General features: G+C 41.8%; 1 protein-coding gene across 2 annotated transcripts in view; it reads right to left on the bottom strand.

Annotated features, from left to right (window-relative positions):
- TMCC2 (transmembrane and coiled-coil domain family 2) overlaps window positions 1-5,474 on the bottom strand; it is a 93,294-nt gene extending 87,820 nt beyond the window's left edge. Inside the window, exons 1-2 of one of the 2 annotated variants that reach the window (XM_033152802.1) lie at window positions 5,146-5,474; window positions 4,535-4,756 (exon numbers count right to left, since the gene is read on the bottom strand). In XM_033152802.1, coding sequence (XP_033008693.1) covers window positions 4,535-4,723 — 189 coding nt within the window. In that variant the 5' untranslated portion in view covers window positions 4,724-4,756; window positions 5,146-5,474. The remainder of the gene's footprint in view (window positions 1-4,534; window positions 4,757-5,145) is intronic. The other variant, XM_033152803.1, reaches the window with a different exon arrangement.
- Window positions 5,475-16,721: the final 11,247 nt, after the last annotated feature.

Here is a 16,721-nt window from a genome sequence, read left to right as displayed (position 1 = left end):
TTCTTGGTAGGTCCTCTGCTACCAGTATTACATTTTGGAAAACTTTTAATTTATGCAATCTTTCTTTTTTGTATAGTAAAGTATGACACAACCCTATTGGGGGGTGAGTAGTAACACAAATTTAAGGTAGCCGGAGGACAAAGCACACATGATGCATTTTTCACAATAAAGTATAGTTTTATCTCTTATACAAACAAAACAGAATATAACCAACCCATTCTTCCAGTGTATTCAAGTATTTGGTTACAACATATAAGCTCAGTCTCAGCCGGGGAGGGCGGGATACAAATAAAAGTTTATTATTTATTATTATTATTATATTTACATATTTACATATTTACAAAGAAGATTCCACCTAAACATTAGGAAGAACTTCCTGACAGTGAGAGCTGTTCAACAGTGGAATTTGCTACCAAGGAGTGTGGTGGAGTCTCCTTCTTTGGAGGTCTTTAAGCAGAGGCTTGACAGCCATCTGTCAGGAATGCTTTGATGGTGTTTCCTGCTTGGCAGGGGGTTGGACTGGATGGCCCTTGTGGTCTCTTCCAACTCTATGATTCTATGATTCTATATTTCTTTGCTTTTCTTACTCTGCTCTTTATTGTAAAATATATTGCTTGTTTATTGTTTTATGTTTGCTTGAAATAAAAATGCAATAAAAATGCAAACAGCACCCCTTTTTAGTTCCATCAGGCATTCCAACCATGAAATTATGAAAAATTGCAAAATTAAATATAATCAACATTCAGTCATTAATAGAATGGCTACTCTGATGTTAAAAATAGGGTCTGGGTTGTGAACAGCTGCACTTTTGGTAATTCAGCTCTACTTTTTAGCTCGTGTAAACTAACACAGTTCTTCTGAAGACAATGAGTTACAGCCATCTGGGTTTCCTGCTTCACTACATTATTGTTTCATACTATAAAATGGAGAACCCAGATGCTCCTTCATTTTTGCAAAGCATGGCAAAAAAAAGAAATGGAAAGGGAAACACCACACATACTAAGTGTGATTATTGCTAAGTGCTAATTGTTATTACTGACCATTATGTTATCAACGGAGGAGAACATTTTTTCATGCATTAGCATATAATGGGTTTCTGAAAAACACCCATTTTGGTCTCTTATCTTGTTCTTTTCAAGAAAAAGGGATAATAAATAATTAGCATTCCATATCCCTTCTGGTCATAGTTTGTTCCGTGTTCCAGTTAAATACCGGAACTGGAAGGAAATTGTTCCTTTTGTTTTTCTTTGATGTCACTGCTATTCCTAGTACATTATGTCTAGCACACCACTGTTTGAAATTTCCTGATACTCTCTAAAATGCCATTTGTGCCTCTCCCATTCCAAGAAGCAATAAAAGGTCTGCAGTGGAACTTCCTAAATAGCCTCCTCTACAGCAGCGCACTCTAATATATATATATTCCATCACCTGTGGTTGTTCTTGCCCTCTGGTTTTAGTACAACCAAATAAAAAGCATCCCAGGGGAGTGAGCAGGGGCCATTTTCTGACTGTAAATGTGTTTAATCCTATCAGAGGAGATGAACATTCCTTGTTGATCTCCTTAGTAGCTGCTGCAATGGGTTACTACTGTGTATTCAACAGGTTATGTTCAGGGCACTAAGTCCTGCTTCAGTGTGCTCAACAAAGACCCACTGTAGCCAAATTGCTTCAGTTGTCGCAGCTTCAATAGTAAGAGAGGCCTCTACTGATCTGGCTAACACAAGGGGAAATACACTGATGCAAACTATAGTAAGTGTGGCTGTATATTAAGCATGGCTGACTTATACAGGTCAATCTATTTGCCCCTCCTGTCCACAGCTCTGGCTGGCAGTTGCTCTCTTGGGTCTCAGGAAGAGAGGACTTTCCCATTACCTGCTGCTTGATCCTTTTAACTGCAGGTGCAAGGAACTGAACCAGGGGCTTTCTGCACTTTCCGTTCCATCCTTGCATCCAATTTTGAAGCTGCAGCTAGTGCAAAATGTAGCTCCTAGAACGCTCAAGGGGGGGGGGTTCACCTCTGCACATGTTACGACAGCGATGCAAGGTCTGCACCGGCTGGCTATTAGCTACCAAGCCAGGTTCATGCTTTTGCTGTTGACATTTTAAAGCCTTAAATGATTTGGGATCAGTGTGCTTAGCAAACTGTTTTCCCTGGTACAGACCAAGTCCAAATTTAAGAGCCTACAAGGAAACCCTGCTGGTTGTTCTACAACAGGGGTAGGAAACCTAAGGCCCATGGGCCGGATGCGGCCCAATCGCCTGCTCAATCTGGCCCACGGACGGTCCGGGAATCAGCGTGTTTTTACATGAGTAGAATGTGTCCTTTTATTTAAAATGCATCTCTGGGTTATTTGTGGGGCATAGGAATTCGTTCATCCCCCCCCCCCAAATATATATAGTCCAGCCCACCACATGGTCTGAGGGATGGTGGACCGGCCCACGGCTGAAAAAGTTTGCTGACCCTTGTTCTACGACCAGCAAATTGTCACCTGGTGACAACATGGAAGTGAGCTTTCTCAGTAGTCACACTCACACTTTCTCCAGAGGCAGCAGTAACTAGTTTTAAATGTTTTTTTTTTAAATACAAATATTTAAAACTTTCCTGGACTTTGATACAGTACCTAATTCTGTAACTTTCTACTTTTTATGCACAATTTAGTTTTACCTATGAGATATAGTTTTAGTCAGCTACTTAAAAGTTCTATTCGATTGTTGTATATTTATATGCATTTCTATTGATTTTTGAAAAGTTATATTTTAAGTGAACAACTTGAAGACTACTTTTTCTATTAAGCAGTGTATACATTTGATCACTAAATAAATAAGCAATTCTTCCTATTGCCTTCCAAGCTGCCTCTGCAGAATTATTTCTATTAGAACAGCAGCAAGGATCTTCTGCTGAGGTCCACAGATATTACAAGCATATCTAAGATCAGCCTTCACTGATGCCTTCCAGATGTTTTGGACTACAACTCTCATAAACACCAGTCAACATAGGTGGTCCAAAATACTTGGAGGTTACCTGGCTGGTGAAGGTTGCCTAACATTGTGACATAATAGGGACCAAATCGAAAAGCAACAGGAACAACTTTCTTCTACTATATAAATGGTTTTCCCCCCTGCTTGGTAGTCTGGAGGGGAGTCTTATTTTCCAAAGGTGACTGAATCACTATGTAGAAGTCTACAAAAACATAGTATAGTATTAGAACTTCCACTTGAGTGTAACCTTTTGCACTCTTTGTCTATACACTTAAAACTGCTTTACCAAACAGGTTAATAAATATCACTCTATTTTTACAGAAGCAAAGTGACTCAACAGCACACACACGAGGAGGCAGCTGTGGATGCTGGGAAATTCCTAAACCGCAAGCCAATAAACCATTCATTCAGATTATACTCATCCCACAACACTTAATGCATAGTACTGCTAAGAAGAGCTATTTTGCACAATGTGTCTGTGTCATAACTGTGTATAAAAGTTCTATTTTACCACTGATAAAGATTTCTTCAGCTGCATTTTGCAACTACATAAAGATTTACATGACTACATTGTTAGGGAAAAGGAAGCTTTGAATTGTATCGTGCAATGGATATATATAAGTGCTGGTTCACCCCAATGGCCCATTAAGATCCAGCATCCTACCTGTGACCATGTACAATATTAAGGGTTTGGGAGAAACCAAAAAACAAGACACAACCATTATAACAGAATGAACGATTTCCTGACAGTCACACTTGGCTTCTAGCAAGCCTGAGACAAAGCTGCATGCCCGAACCATTTTGGCAAAGAAATAAACATGTGAAATGTCCCTGTTATGCTATTGGCTGTTACGACATCTCACGGCATTATGCCACCGGCATACAACTGGGCATAAATTGACACACACAGAGAACAAATAACAGTAAGTTATAGTTCTTATGAAACAGCCACTGGGCAAAATCTGGAACTAGATACTATTAAGAGCACAATCCAGTATATGTCAAACAAATAGTAAGTCCAACTGAATTCGACAGGACTCACTTCTAGGCCTGGAGTCCAAATGCATTTATAATAAAAATGATTGTGTGACACAGGTGTTCAAAAAAATAATTGAATCTGATTGCATCAACGCTGTCTGCACCAATGCTGGGATGCATTACAAAGAATTTATCTGTATAACAGGAATATGGCAAAGATGACTTAAAGGTAGACCAATATTATTTATATGAGTGTAAGGAATCCTCTCACCAGGAACTTGCCAGGCAAGTTGGATAGTGTTACCATTTGGTAAACATTGGGTTGACTGACATGCCTTTAAAAAGACAGCTCATAAATGCGGCACCTGTAATATTTTTGCAGCTGTCAATAATTTAAACGTCTGCCAGCTGGAAACTGGAATGTGCGTTCCAAGCAGCAATAAAACAAAACAAATGAAAATATGCCTTCTGTTTTTCTTTTTCAAACTTAGTTGGTCTCTAAGGTGCTACTGGAAGGAATTTTTTTATTTTTTATTTTGTTTTTCCCCAAAAGGGAGATAGACCTACCAAAGCTTACCTTTAAATCAGGAGGCTTACTCCGGGTAACAGGATGGGGCGGAGGGTTTGGATTGGAGGCAGCCAAATCTGACAGGGCGGCAGCTGAATCCCCAGCCTTGGCATCCATGGTGGATAGGACAGGGGCATCTTCAGCCCCAGCAGAGTCTTCGTCTGATTGCTGCAGCTCATCCGATTTGCACCTCTTCATGCTGGGTGAGAGGTCGGGCTTGCCCTTCTGCTTCTTGAAAGCATTGCAGATGAAAAACAGAGGGAAAGAGATGGGGGGGGGGGAGAGAGAGAGAGAGAAAGGAGAGAAGAGGACCAGACAGGGCTTGATCACCACTGAAGACTGAAGTTCATTTCACCTGTGAGATGCAGGGAGCCAAACAGGCCATAGGGAGGAGCTGGGTAGAAGATGCCTCCATCTAAACTCACTGCATTGAGTAGCAGCAGGAGTGGAACCACCACCATTACCACTAGCACCAGTACCCCCACCCCCATTAAAACTTTGGCTGCAGCCACATCTGCAAAAGGCAGCGGCTGGAATTTGATGGGGTGCGAGTGCAGACGCCATGGATTGATACTCACCCGCCCCTCCCTCCTTCTCTCCCTCCTGGCAATGCTACTCACTGTTTAGGAAAGCAAACGAGCGACTCGGCTCTTCGTGCCGCCTTGCAGGGCTGCAAATTCCCATCCGATGAGTGCATGTCTTCTCCCTTTCATTCAACGTCCCGGACAGCTGTTCTCTGTCTGCCTTGCTATCTCCCCAGCCAGCCAGCCGCCGGCCGACCCACCCTCTCCCTCTCTCACTCTGAGAACCCACTTTACGCCGCTCCTGCCGAGGCTCAAGAGCAAATCCCTCAGCCTAACCCACCCATCTAAACCAGCCGGCTTGATAGTCTGACTGACAGTCGGGCCGGGCCAATCAGAGCCCGAGTCCGATCTGGAGAGCGGCAGGAGGCAGACCCCGCCGGGCACTTTCCAGGCTTGGTTGGCCGGTGCCCCTCGGCTTTCCCCGCCTCGCCCCCCGCCCGCCCGCCAGCGTGCCGGCCCCCGCCCGCTTCCCGGGAGCTGTCGATGGGGAATGGTGCTGCACAGGGCTGCGGCTTTGCAGTGCAGGCAGCCGCTGTCCTCGCAGCGTTGCGGAGGCTGGGGGTGGGGGCGGGGGGAGCGGGAGCCCGACCGAGGAGCCGGTAGCTGTGTTGGCGAGGCGCTTCCGCCGTGCGCAGGGACTCCTCGGAGGACCCCCGCCTGGCGCTGCTTGTGGGAAACGTGGCGAATGGTCTCCGTGATGCATCTGGAGGAGGAGAAGCGCCACCTCTCCCATTGCCATGGGAACTCCTCCCAGCACCTCGCTCCTGGCCCGGGGCTGGTTTTGCCTTTAATCGATTCCGTCAGCAGGTTCCACCCAAGGACTACGTTGCAGCTTTATTACCTTCCTACTATTATTTGTAGGAATATTGCCATTTTTGCCGTTGTTGTTGTGTTTGTGCATTTCTGAAACGCAGACATCATAGATGTTTTCGATTCCTGAGGACACACAGAATCCAAGTATTTTCTCTTTCTTCCCCTTTCCCTTCTTCTTCGTCTTTTCCTCCTTTAGGAAAGGATGGAAGTCTATTTGCTAAACTTGTTTTTCAGCCTTACACACACACGCCTCTAACTCGCACTCTTTCATTTTGTCTGGAGACTGCCGCTTTTGACATCTCTCTCTCTCTGTCAGACTGTCAGAATCTGTGCAGAATAGAGACTCGTCCCCAGACTTTGTCAAAACCACACAATATTTGGCCTTTCCAAAAGGAAAAAAAGGGAAAATCTTATTTGTATCCTGTGCTCACCCCCCACCAACAAGAAGCTCAAGGCAGCATACATGAGTTTCCTCCCACTAGTGGACAAGGGTGGGTATTCCTTTCTTTAAAAGCTGGGCAGTCTGTGATGTATTGTAGCCTCTCTATGATGTACTTCCTGCAATCTCCCACTTTGTCTTTGATCCAGCCTACTCTATACAATCCTAAAAGAAAAATATCATATGCAAAGGAGGCCTAAAATAAGAAAGCAGGTGACCACTGTCAGCAATATGTGACTCAGTGTTCTGTCTGTAACATCCTCTTGGAATTGTGTTACCCTTTCATTTGCCTCATTGTTATTTGACATATAACGCTGTTTGTTGGTGTATATAATTTGAAAAACAATGATACTCCATTTGCATATTGTGATACATTTGTAGGACATCAAAGGCCACACCTGAATCCAATGATGACAGAGGCATTTGCTGCTTCAGCAACAAAATCCTTGGGTACCAGACAGTCTTATGATGATAACCTTTGCTGACCCTAAATTTGTGAATTGCTATAATTATAGGTCTGCCTTTTAAAATGCTCACAAGCTTTGTGGTCCAGGCAGAAAATGGTAGCACGCTATGATCAATAACGTCATACTATCGTTTGAGGCTGATGATGAGTTCAGAACAGAAGACCAAGTCTAGTACTCCCACACTATCTTTTTTAATCTTGTTTAAGCCCCATGGGCTGCTGTACTAAACTACACATTCTAGAAAAAAATGCAATATAATTCAATAAAGTGAGTTTAGAGTAGGTGGCTTGAGAACCACAGCCTTGATTATGCGATGAGCCACTGTGCAGAAGTGGGGTGAAGGGCATTTATGATGTGTCATTGGCAATAAATGCCATTTCCTTGCAGAGTTGTGACCCACCATGGTATGTAATTGCATAATTAGCTGTTCAGGTCACCACACCACTGTAGTAGTTCAATACTAATGCTACACTGAAAACAGCCATTTTGACCAAATATGGTATAGTGGCATTTTGACCACTGCAAAGTCAAATTAGTGTAAACTTACTTATCCAATATTTGGAAAAAAATAGACATTTATTATAGGATTGTAACTGAAAAGAAAAATAGCAGGATGGACTTGCCCCACTTGCTAATCAAATACAATACATCTATGGCTCTGCCCAGTGCAGTCACTCTGGCCATCACTGCATCACAATGTCTGAATACCTCTGATCTGCGTATGTGAGGCTTCCACCCTTATCATAGTCCATACAAGTAGATAGACTGCTAATATTTTCAGAAGATCCTAACCTTAACCATAAAACCATTAAATGCTAAGTCCATGGGATCCTAGTTCTGTAAATATGTGCATGTATTTATTTTTATTTCTTTGCAATGGTACTGTGCCATATTGGCTCCACAGAACCAAACACACAAAAAAGCCTACTGCATAAATTAAATCAGACTGCTTTGATATAAGCCATCTTAGTCCTGTGAAAGTAATTGAAACAAATTTAATTGGTCTGTGAATGGCCATCACTGTAAAGTGATTCAATCAGGGCTGGTCCCACCATGCACCAAGGAGAAGCAGGCTGTTTCAGCAGAGACTCAAAAGAGATAAAGGGAGGAATGTCTGGATGGGGCAGCAAAACATTTTGCAATTAAAATATTTCTTTTTATTATTATCATTATTATTAGATTGTATTTGGCTGCCCATTAATATAATTGCGTAGGCAGTGTGCAAAATGCACTATATTAAAATAAAATAATTAAAAATATGTCAGTAAAAATAACATAAAAGCAGCAGAGACAGAATAAAACAATTTACAACTCAGTTGGCACAATGACAATGCAATGGAGTATATCTTCTTTGGTGCCTTCACTGCCACTAGTTAGGCCCAATGATGAGCCCTCACCAGTGTTTTGTTGCATTCAACTGGAGTTTTCCTTCACTCACATTCAAGCCATCTTCTGGCTTGTTTCCTTGTCTAAGCTATGGAGTATATCAGGGAGCCAAGTGGGCTCCATGAAGCAGGAAAGGGTGCTCAGTAGCGATCATATCAATGGCCTGATCAATCCAAATGTTCCAGCAGTCGGCCAGGGCTTCAGCAGAAGCGTCAGTCATACCAGCTGGGAAATTCTCAGCTTATCTTATTTATTTTTTCCCTGAAGTGGAAGTCCAAGTGCTTTTGGCAGCAATTTGATCAGGAAAAACTAATTAAGGGCTCCATATCATCCTGTGGCCATAATATGAGGTTTCAGTGCTTTCACGTAAATTGATTGATTCACTGAGAAAACTGTTTCAACAGACCACAGAATGACCTGTTTCATCCAAAGGAAAGAGCTCTGATGAAAATGAACCGTGATGGATACATAAGCTCCTCTCATCTTATTTTAAAGCATTTCCTGTTTCTGAGTAGTGCAAGTTATGTCAGCACAGAACAGATGTGTTCTAGTAGGTGGTCTCATTGGCTTGACTATTTCTGTAAAGAGTTATTTTTACATGCATAGCTCTAATATAGCTTTATAAGCATATTCATTAGTCTGCATGAAGGCTGAAGCCTTAATGTCCCTGCTGCATAATTCACTTTTAAATTTAAGGCATTGAGACAGCGGGGTACTTTACCAGGTTGACAGAGATAACCTCCTATGAAAGGGCCTTGGGGACATTCACTTCATTAAATTTAATACAAAAGGCCCCTGCCTGGAGCTCCTTAGCATTGATTTTGTTATACATGAAAAATCTAGGGCAATTGTACAGGCAAGTGTCGATAATACCTGGCCTCCTGGTTTTTTTTTCTGGAGTGCTTGACCTCAGCTATATCCATGTTTGCCAATGAGAAACTATTTTCATATCTCTTAAAACTGATCTAAGGTGCCCCACTGAGGATTAACTAATTGTTAATAGTCTAAATGATCAGCTATGCTGCTATGGGGAAGAGGTAGGAATATAGAATGTGATTTTACCCTCTCCCAGCCCTATGACCAAATACATCTGAGGGCAATATCACTCAACAGAACATTCTCTCAGGTCATGCAGCTCTCCCAGTAGGTAAAACCCAAAATTTAGATCCCACTTCTTCTATTCTTACATATCCATTTTCTTTCAATCTCCATACATATAAAGATGCAGCGAAGGAGAAAGAAAAGCCACATAGATAGTGTTTCTTAAGTTCATATTATGTAATCATCTTTGAACTGCCAAATTTGTTCCACATCCTATGGCAGGGTTTCCTAAACTTGGGTCTCCAACTTTTTGGGTGGTACAATTCCCATCATCCCTGATCTGGCTAGCTAAGGATGATGGGAGTTGTAGTCCAACAACAGCTGGAGACCCAAGTTTAGGAAACCCTGTGGGTATGCAAACAATATCCTGGTGGATTCCTTTCCTACATGCCATAAATTTAACAGGAGGAACAGATGGACAAATGAGACACAGCCGCCACTAAGAGAGTCTAGGGATTGCAAGCATGTCTGTTTTCAAGAGGACACGTATCTAAGGAGTCTTAGCTAAACAGCTCCAAACCATGCCTGCCCTTGGGTGAAGCACTCTGAGGTCCAAACAAGAGCTCTCAATTCAACAGAGAGTTAAGCACTTATACAGTGAAATCTTAAACATACTTACTCAGAGGTAAGTCCCTCTGAGTTCAATAGGAATTACTACTAAATGTGTTTCGGATTTAAACCTTAAATCAATGGACCCAAGTGTTCTTAACTCGTGTTGCGTTTTAAATGCCTTTATTCTGTACCTTCATATGATAATAGCTTTCGAGACAGAGGCAAAATTCTACCCATTGTCAGCTCTTTAGGTCTGTGGGGGGGGGTGTGCTTTTAGATTACCGTATAATGTAAAGGCTTCACAAACAATATGATAAAAGCATTGAACAATAAGTGCCTCTTACTGAGAGTATTTATACCAAGTATCACTAGCTACTTAAATGGGAACACAAAGGAAACAAAATACTGATATTTCTTAAAGGCTGTGTACAAACTATACATTCAAAGCACATTCTTCCCCTCAAAGAATTCTGGACAGTGTAGTTTACTCCCCACAGAGTTACAATTCCCAGCCACTCTTAACAAACTACAGTGCCCAGCATGCTTTGAGAGAAAGAAAGGTATAGCATGTCCACAGCCTTATTGTCATCTGCTAGAAGAAGTTCTACTTCCTTTGCCTCTGAGAGCTATCACCATGCTGAATGAATGCTTAAATGGATCATACTCTCATAATGAGCATGCACTAATATGCATGTCTTTTTCTTTCTTTATTTTTCAACATCTTGCCACAGGGATTCCCAGGAGCACAAGAAGCCTGATAAGGGGGATGGGCTGGCCATAAGCAATGGCTGAAAGGCTGAAAGAAACTACAGCTACAGGTGAGAGCATATGAAGAAGGTAGCCAAAGCAACATAAGATCAATTATCCTGGGTTTCCAACCAGTCACCAACACATCCAGTTATCCTGGGCTAAAGGTACGGTAAAGGTAAAGGACCCCTGACTGTGAAGTCCAGTTGCAGATGACTCTAGGGTTGCAGTGCTCATCTCGCTTTACAGGCCATGTGAGCCGGCGTTTGTCTGCAGACAGTTTTTCCGGGTCATGTGACTAGCATGACTAAGCCACTTCTGGCGCAACGGAACACCAAAACCAGAGCAGTGCACAGAAACGCCGTTTACCTTCCCGGCGGAGCGGTACCTATTTATCTACTTGCACTTTCGGGTGTGCTTTCAAACTGCTAGGTTGGCAGGAGCTGGGACTGAGCAACAGGAGCTCACCCCGTCGCAAGGATTTGAACCGCCAACCTTCTGATCGGCAAGCCCAAGAGGCTCAGTGGTTTAGACCAAAGCGCTACCGGCGTCCTATATTCTGACTACTAACCCTTGAACTCACATCAGCCCCTAGTGGTTCTAAACATGTTTACAGAGTGAATCAGAGAACTAGAACAAGCTGAAAGAAAGTCCACAGCCTCTGGCAAGATCATTGTCCAATAGCTTATCTCACTTTCCTCTAGGATTTAGTAAACACCTAAGCAATCTCTGGTTTATCTCAGGGGTGTTCAGGGTGTGTAGCGTGGTAGGGGATCTGCTGCCATAAAGACATCCATTGACGTAAGAAAGGCTCAGTGAATTCCATGCCTGTGTAGTCAGCGGTTGTTGCCTCAGGACGACAACCCTGAAATAACTCTGAGATGACAATGACTGGATCTTTGTTCTGTACATAGCATTTGGAGATTAAGAGCAGGGGACCCGGACCAATCCTGGCTGTGCAAGCTGAGTGTGCTGCAATGGTGAGATGGCAGTTTCCATCTTCTCACTTAGAAAGAAAATGGGAGCTTGAACCTCTACAATCCAGCAGAAGAGAAGGACAAAAGTAATGGTGGATCCTGCTTGAGGGCCTCATCGCTCTGGCTCACACAGTGACCTGGTGAACATGAATACCAAGAAGCTATCATTTCAATAAGCAGGATTCAGTACATCATAAGAATATATATTTCTGCCAGATCTGACCTAGTGCAGCATCTTTCCCCCAACAGATCCTTCTGGGAAGCCCAAGCACAAGGAACAAGGGCAACAGCTCTTATCCATTGTTTCTACACACCCACTCCTACTATTCAGAGGTATATTGCCTTTGAAACACAAAAGTGATTTTTAGATATCATAGCTCACAGTTGTGACTAGATCTCTCTTCCATTAATTTTCATGTATTGGGTACAGTGTTGCACTAAACAGCAATATAGATAAATTACAAAATTGGTGATGTACATGCTCAGTGCTGGGTTGTATTATTCACCCAGTAACTAGCTCTCTGCACAACCTACTTACCATTTCTTCAACAAGCAGAAAAACACATCCACAGATGAATAGTCCAACTTCTGTTCATTTTAAGAAGAACTTCTGAGAACATGCCTGTACACATTCAAATGATTCAGTTAGGCACCATGCAAAAGAAGTACATTATGGTGCATAAAGCTGTGATCCTGCTGAAATCAGTGTGCCTTACTTCTGAGTAAACATACATAGGGTTGGGCTTTGTTTGTGTGAATTGGCTGCAGCATTTGAGCCAATGAGTTGAGATGGTCTTATGACATATGACTGGGAGAAATAAGAGGTTGCCTCTAAATTCCCTGCAGGAAATAAGAAAACTTGAGCTGTCACACAAAATTCAATTTAATGGTGTGGGTAATTTTTGCACAAATCATCCTTTCAGCTCATGTGAGATCATAATGGCCAAAGGGCATTGAAGGTCATTAAAAAAGGAGCAGGAATAAAGGAGGTCATTTTTTATTGTATGGGAAATGTGAAGAGCCACATCCTCTAACCAGAAGATGAGTATGTGTCTAGGCAGATAATATTGCTTTTATAAACCAAATTATCCTGAATGCATATTCATGGGGATCGGAATCAACTCCCTGGGTTTTAAGAATAGCATTTGTTAATAATGTTGCATTTTTTTCACAAAGCTTGTCTCAGTGACTGTGATTAGTTGTACTATTGCTGCTTTTTAAAAGAAAAGCACAGAGAAATATGAGCTTCAGTTTATAATAATCCGAATTTGAGCACTGGGATCAGAAGTGAGATAAAGGAAATGAATAATGTGTATTATTGTTTTGTACCACCTCACAATCCTTGCTATGCAAAGTCTGTTCTCTCCTTCCCTTGACATCCATATTTCTCCTACAAAGCAGGAGAAATCTGAATGATCATCGCTGGGAATCACAAGTAGAAAGAATGCTTCTCCACTCAGGATGCTGGATTATACAGATAAACCTTCGGTCCAATCCAGCAAAGCTCTTCTTATGTGATATTTTCCTTTGCATCTACCTTCCCTCCTATATTGTGTTGTGATTTTCATCAAAGATGTGAGAGTGGGGAAGCCTCTTGGTGCTGTATGTGCATCATGTGTTAATAATGAAGGCAGATAGGGTTTTTCAAGTTCCATCTTGCAGTTTGTTCCATTTTTCTAGACAGTTGTTGAAATATGAACCCAGCTAACTTCCAAATTAGCATGCATTTGGTCAGCAAGGATGAGAAAGGATCTGGTTTAACTAATATGTGGATTTTCCTTCATTTTTCTTTAAATAGCAGTTTACAAGAAGCATCATGTTCCTAGCTGCTTCAGCCTTTGAAGGGAGAATCAAAGAACTTAAATCATTTAGGAGGATTAAATCTGTCTCATCAATCAATCAAAATTTATTTGATTGGCCATTAACTGAAATACAATTTACCAATAAAGGCATACCAAGAAGAAGAAGAAAGATATTTCTAGATTACAAAATTCCAGTTACAACTGGTTTTCATTTTTACATCCAGTATAAATCAATTTGTCCAGAGAACAAGAATCCAAAAAGGATTAATTTTATCAGATAATCTGTCACATGCATATAAAAATACATTTGCTTTTTGTTTTTTGTTAACATTGTAAGAAATACGGCTGTTTGCTGTACTGCATTTCTGTTTCAAAGTTGTTTTGCAAATCAGAACAATAAAGTGACATACATGTCGACTTCCAAAAATAATAGAGTTGAAAAATATGGCATCCTCTGTAGCATTCTTTTTACAAATTGTATGGAATTTGTCTGCATCTGTCATCTAGGAATGCTGAAAGCAATTGCTCTAATTAAACAAAGGAGATGGCTTCCTTATTAGTCTATGAATTTTGAGAATTATGTTGTGATTTGCCATGAATCAATTACTTGTAACTAGAGTTTCTATTTACATTGCTGGACTTTCCAGACATTCAGTTTTATATTTTGAGATAACTGAATGTTTGCATTTTCCTTTTCTCATACTTAAAGTGCTTGCTGGATTTTATCCAGGTCTAAATGCAGGAAGTAAGAAATCATTCTGAGAGCTATTCATCACTAAAGTAAAGCTATTCATTACTAAAGTAAACTTTTTATAATAGCTTTTAAGTAGCTTTCCAAAATGTTTCAAATAATTAATAATATGAATTATCAAGTAGAGCAATGAAATTATTTAAGGACTACAAGTAAGAATTCCCTGTAATTGGTCAGGTTCAGTTTGTTACAGAAAACTCTTCTCCGGTTGATCCCTAGTAATAAGCTGTAAGAACTTTGGAGATAGAATAGAACATTCAAGCCTACCACATTACACAGATCCCCAGGCAAACAGAAAAACCAACTCTCTGCATTAAATGAAGGTTAGTATTGTTATGAGTTTGGGCAGGGGTCAGTTTGGATGGAACCCTGGGTCCTCTTCCAGAACTTACGATCCTGTATCTGCGAGGATAGACTGTATAAGGAGAAGCTTGCCAAGCCAGTTTCTTTGTCAAGGTAATGGCTCTGGCTGGCCAGTTAAGTACCACAATACCTAACCAAAGAAGTTGCTCTAAAACAAATGGGTAGGCCTTCCCTAACCCCTCACCTAGCTGCTATGTAGGGGTGTGCAAAAGAGCAAGAGCTCAAAAGCTGAATGCCAAGAGCTGCAGACAGATGTGTTTTGGCCGTGCTGGATTCAAAACTGTGAATAATAGAGAAGCAATATATTTTATAAGGCTGTGAACCCTTCCATCGTATGCTCAAGTTGTATATATGTGTAAATAAAACCACCAGTCTCTGCTGTCCTTCATTCCAAGGAAATCAGTCCTTTGGAAATCAGTACCTTTGCTCCACTTTTCTAGGCTCAGGTCTGTATTTTAAAGCTCCCTGTCTGAGTGTTGTGTTTGTTTTTTTTGCCTTAAGTTTCCTCCTCATGAAAACCCGCTCTCTACTGCTGAATCAGAACAAACAGCTATACATTGAAAACCCGAATTGCACTTTGTTCAAATTCAGTGTTAAAGAGCTGGTTTTCCTGGGTACAGTGGCGGGGGTGGGAAGTGCTCAGACACTGGGAAAACATGGACCTGTGCCTAGAAATGTGGGGCCAAAGGTAAGTGTGAATGAGCCCCAAGTGTTGGAAGAAACCCTGGAGTCTCTTACCACTTGGATATTGGGGTGGTGCATAACAATAACATAGTAAAACATAGTAAAACATAAAACCTTTAAAAGCTTGCCTATACAGGGCTGCCTTCAGATGTCTCCTAAAGGTTATATAGTTACTCATCTCCTTGACATCTGATGGGAGGGCATTCCACAGGGTGAGTGCCATTACTGAGAAGGCCCTCTGCCTGGTGCACTGTAGCTTCAATTCTCACAGTGTGGGAACCGCCAGAATGCCCATGGTGCTGGATCTCAGTGGGGGTGCTGAACAATGGGGGTGGAGATGCTCCTTCAGGTATGGGCTGTTTAGGGCTTTAAAGGTCAGAACCAACACTTTGAATTGTGTTTAGAAATGTACTGGAAGCCAATGTAGGTCTTTCAGGACTGGTATTATATGGTTTTGGCAGCTGCTCCTAGTCACCAGCCTAGCTGCCGCATTCTGGACTAGTTGTAGTTTCCGAGTCACCTTCAAAGGTAGCCCCACATAGAGTGCATTGCAGTAGTCCAAGCAGGAGATAACCAGAGCATGCGCCACTCGGGCAAGACAGTCCGTGGGCAGGTAGGGTCTCAATATAAATGGGCTCATCCTTACAATGACAACTTCAGTAGAGAAGTCGTATTAAGTCTGTTGCAGCAAAAGATGAAAGAGCCCACAAAAGCTCATGTCACAACAAATATGTTATTCTTCAAGATGTCACAAGATGTCTTGTTTCTCTTTCTAGAAGCAACTCTAAAGGGAAGGAGGTTACTGCTGCAATCCTAATATCGCATACCTGGGCGTAAACTCCTTTGAATTCAGTAGGATATACTTGCGAGCAATTATGGTTAGCCTTGCTCTGCACAGAAAGAGGTTTGTTCTCCTCAAGGAGGCATATTCTTTAGATCATGGGTAGGCAAACTAAGGGCCAGGGGCCGGATCTGGGCCAATCGCCTTCTAAATCTGGAATGCGGACGGTTTGGGAATCAGTGTGTTTTTACATGAGTAGAATGTGCGCTTTTATTTAAAATGCATCTCTGGGTTATTTGTGGGGTATAGGAATTTGTTCATTCTTTCCCCAAAAAATATAGTCCGGCCCCCCACAAGGTCTGAGGGACAGTGGACCGCCCCCCCCCTACTGAAAAAGTTTGCTGACCCCTGCCTTAGATTGTAGTTTTTACTAATTTTTAGCATTTATTGTAACAAGCGAAGTGTTTCTAAAACCACCCCGAAACAGTTTCTTGTGCTTCAAACGTTACTTTTTCAACATTCCTATTCAGTGTCGCCCCCCCCCCATATATGCCGTTTGCATTTAATTGGAGGCATTGCCAACCCCTCAAGTCCAACGTCCTTTGCAGGGCCAGATTTAGCTTTGATGAGGCCCTAAGCTACTGAAGGTAACGGGGCTGTCCTTTGTCAACAACAAATTGTCGCTGTTTTTTGTGTTAAATATATACTATATGGTAATTTATGGCCCTAATAGGTATAGGTATTTGCCA

The sequence above is a fragment of the Lacerta agilis genome, chromosome 6 (genome assembly GCF_009819535.1).
Source record: "Lacerta agilis isolate rLacAgi1 chromosome 6, rLacAgi1.pri, whole genome shotgun sequence".
Taxonomy (NCBI): Eukaryota; Metazoa; Chordata; class Lepidosauria; order Squamata; family Lacertidae; genus Lacerta; species Lacerta agilis.
The sequence above is the reverse complement of the archived record's forward strand: the minus strand, read 5'-3'. Positions and strand labels throughout refer to the sequence as shown.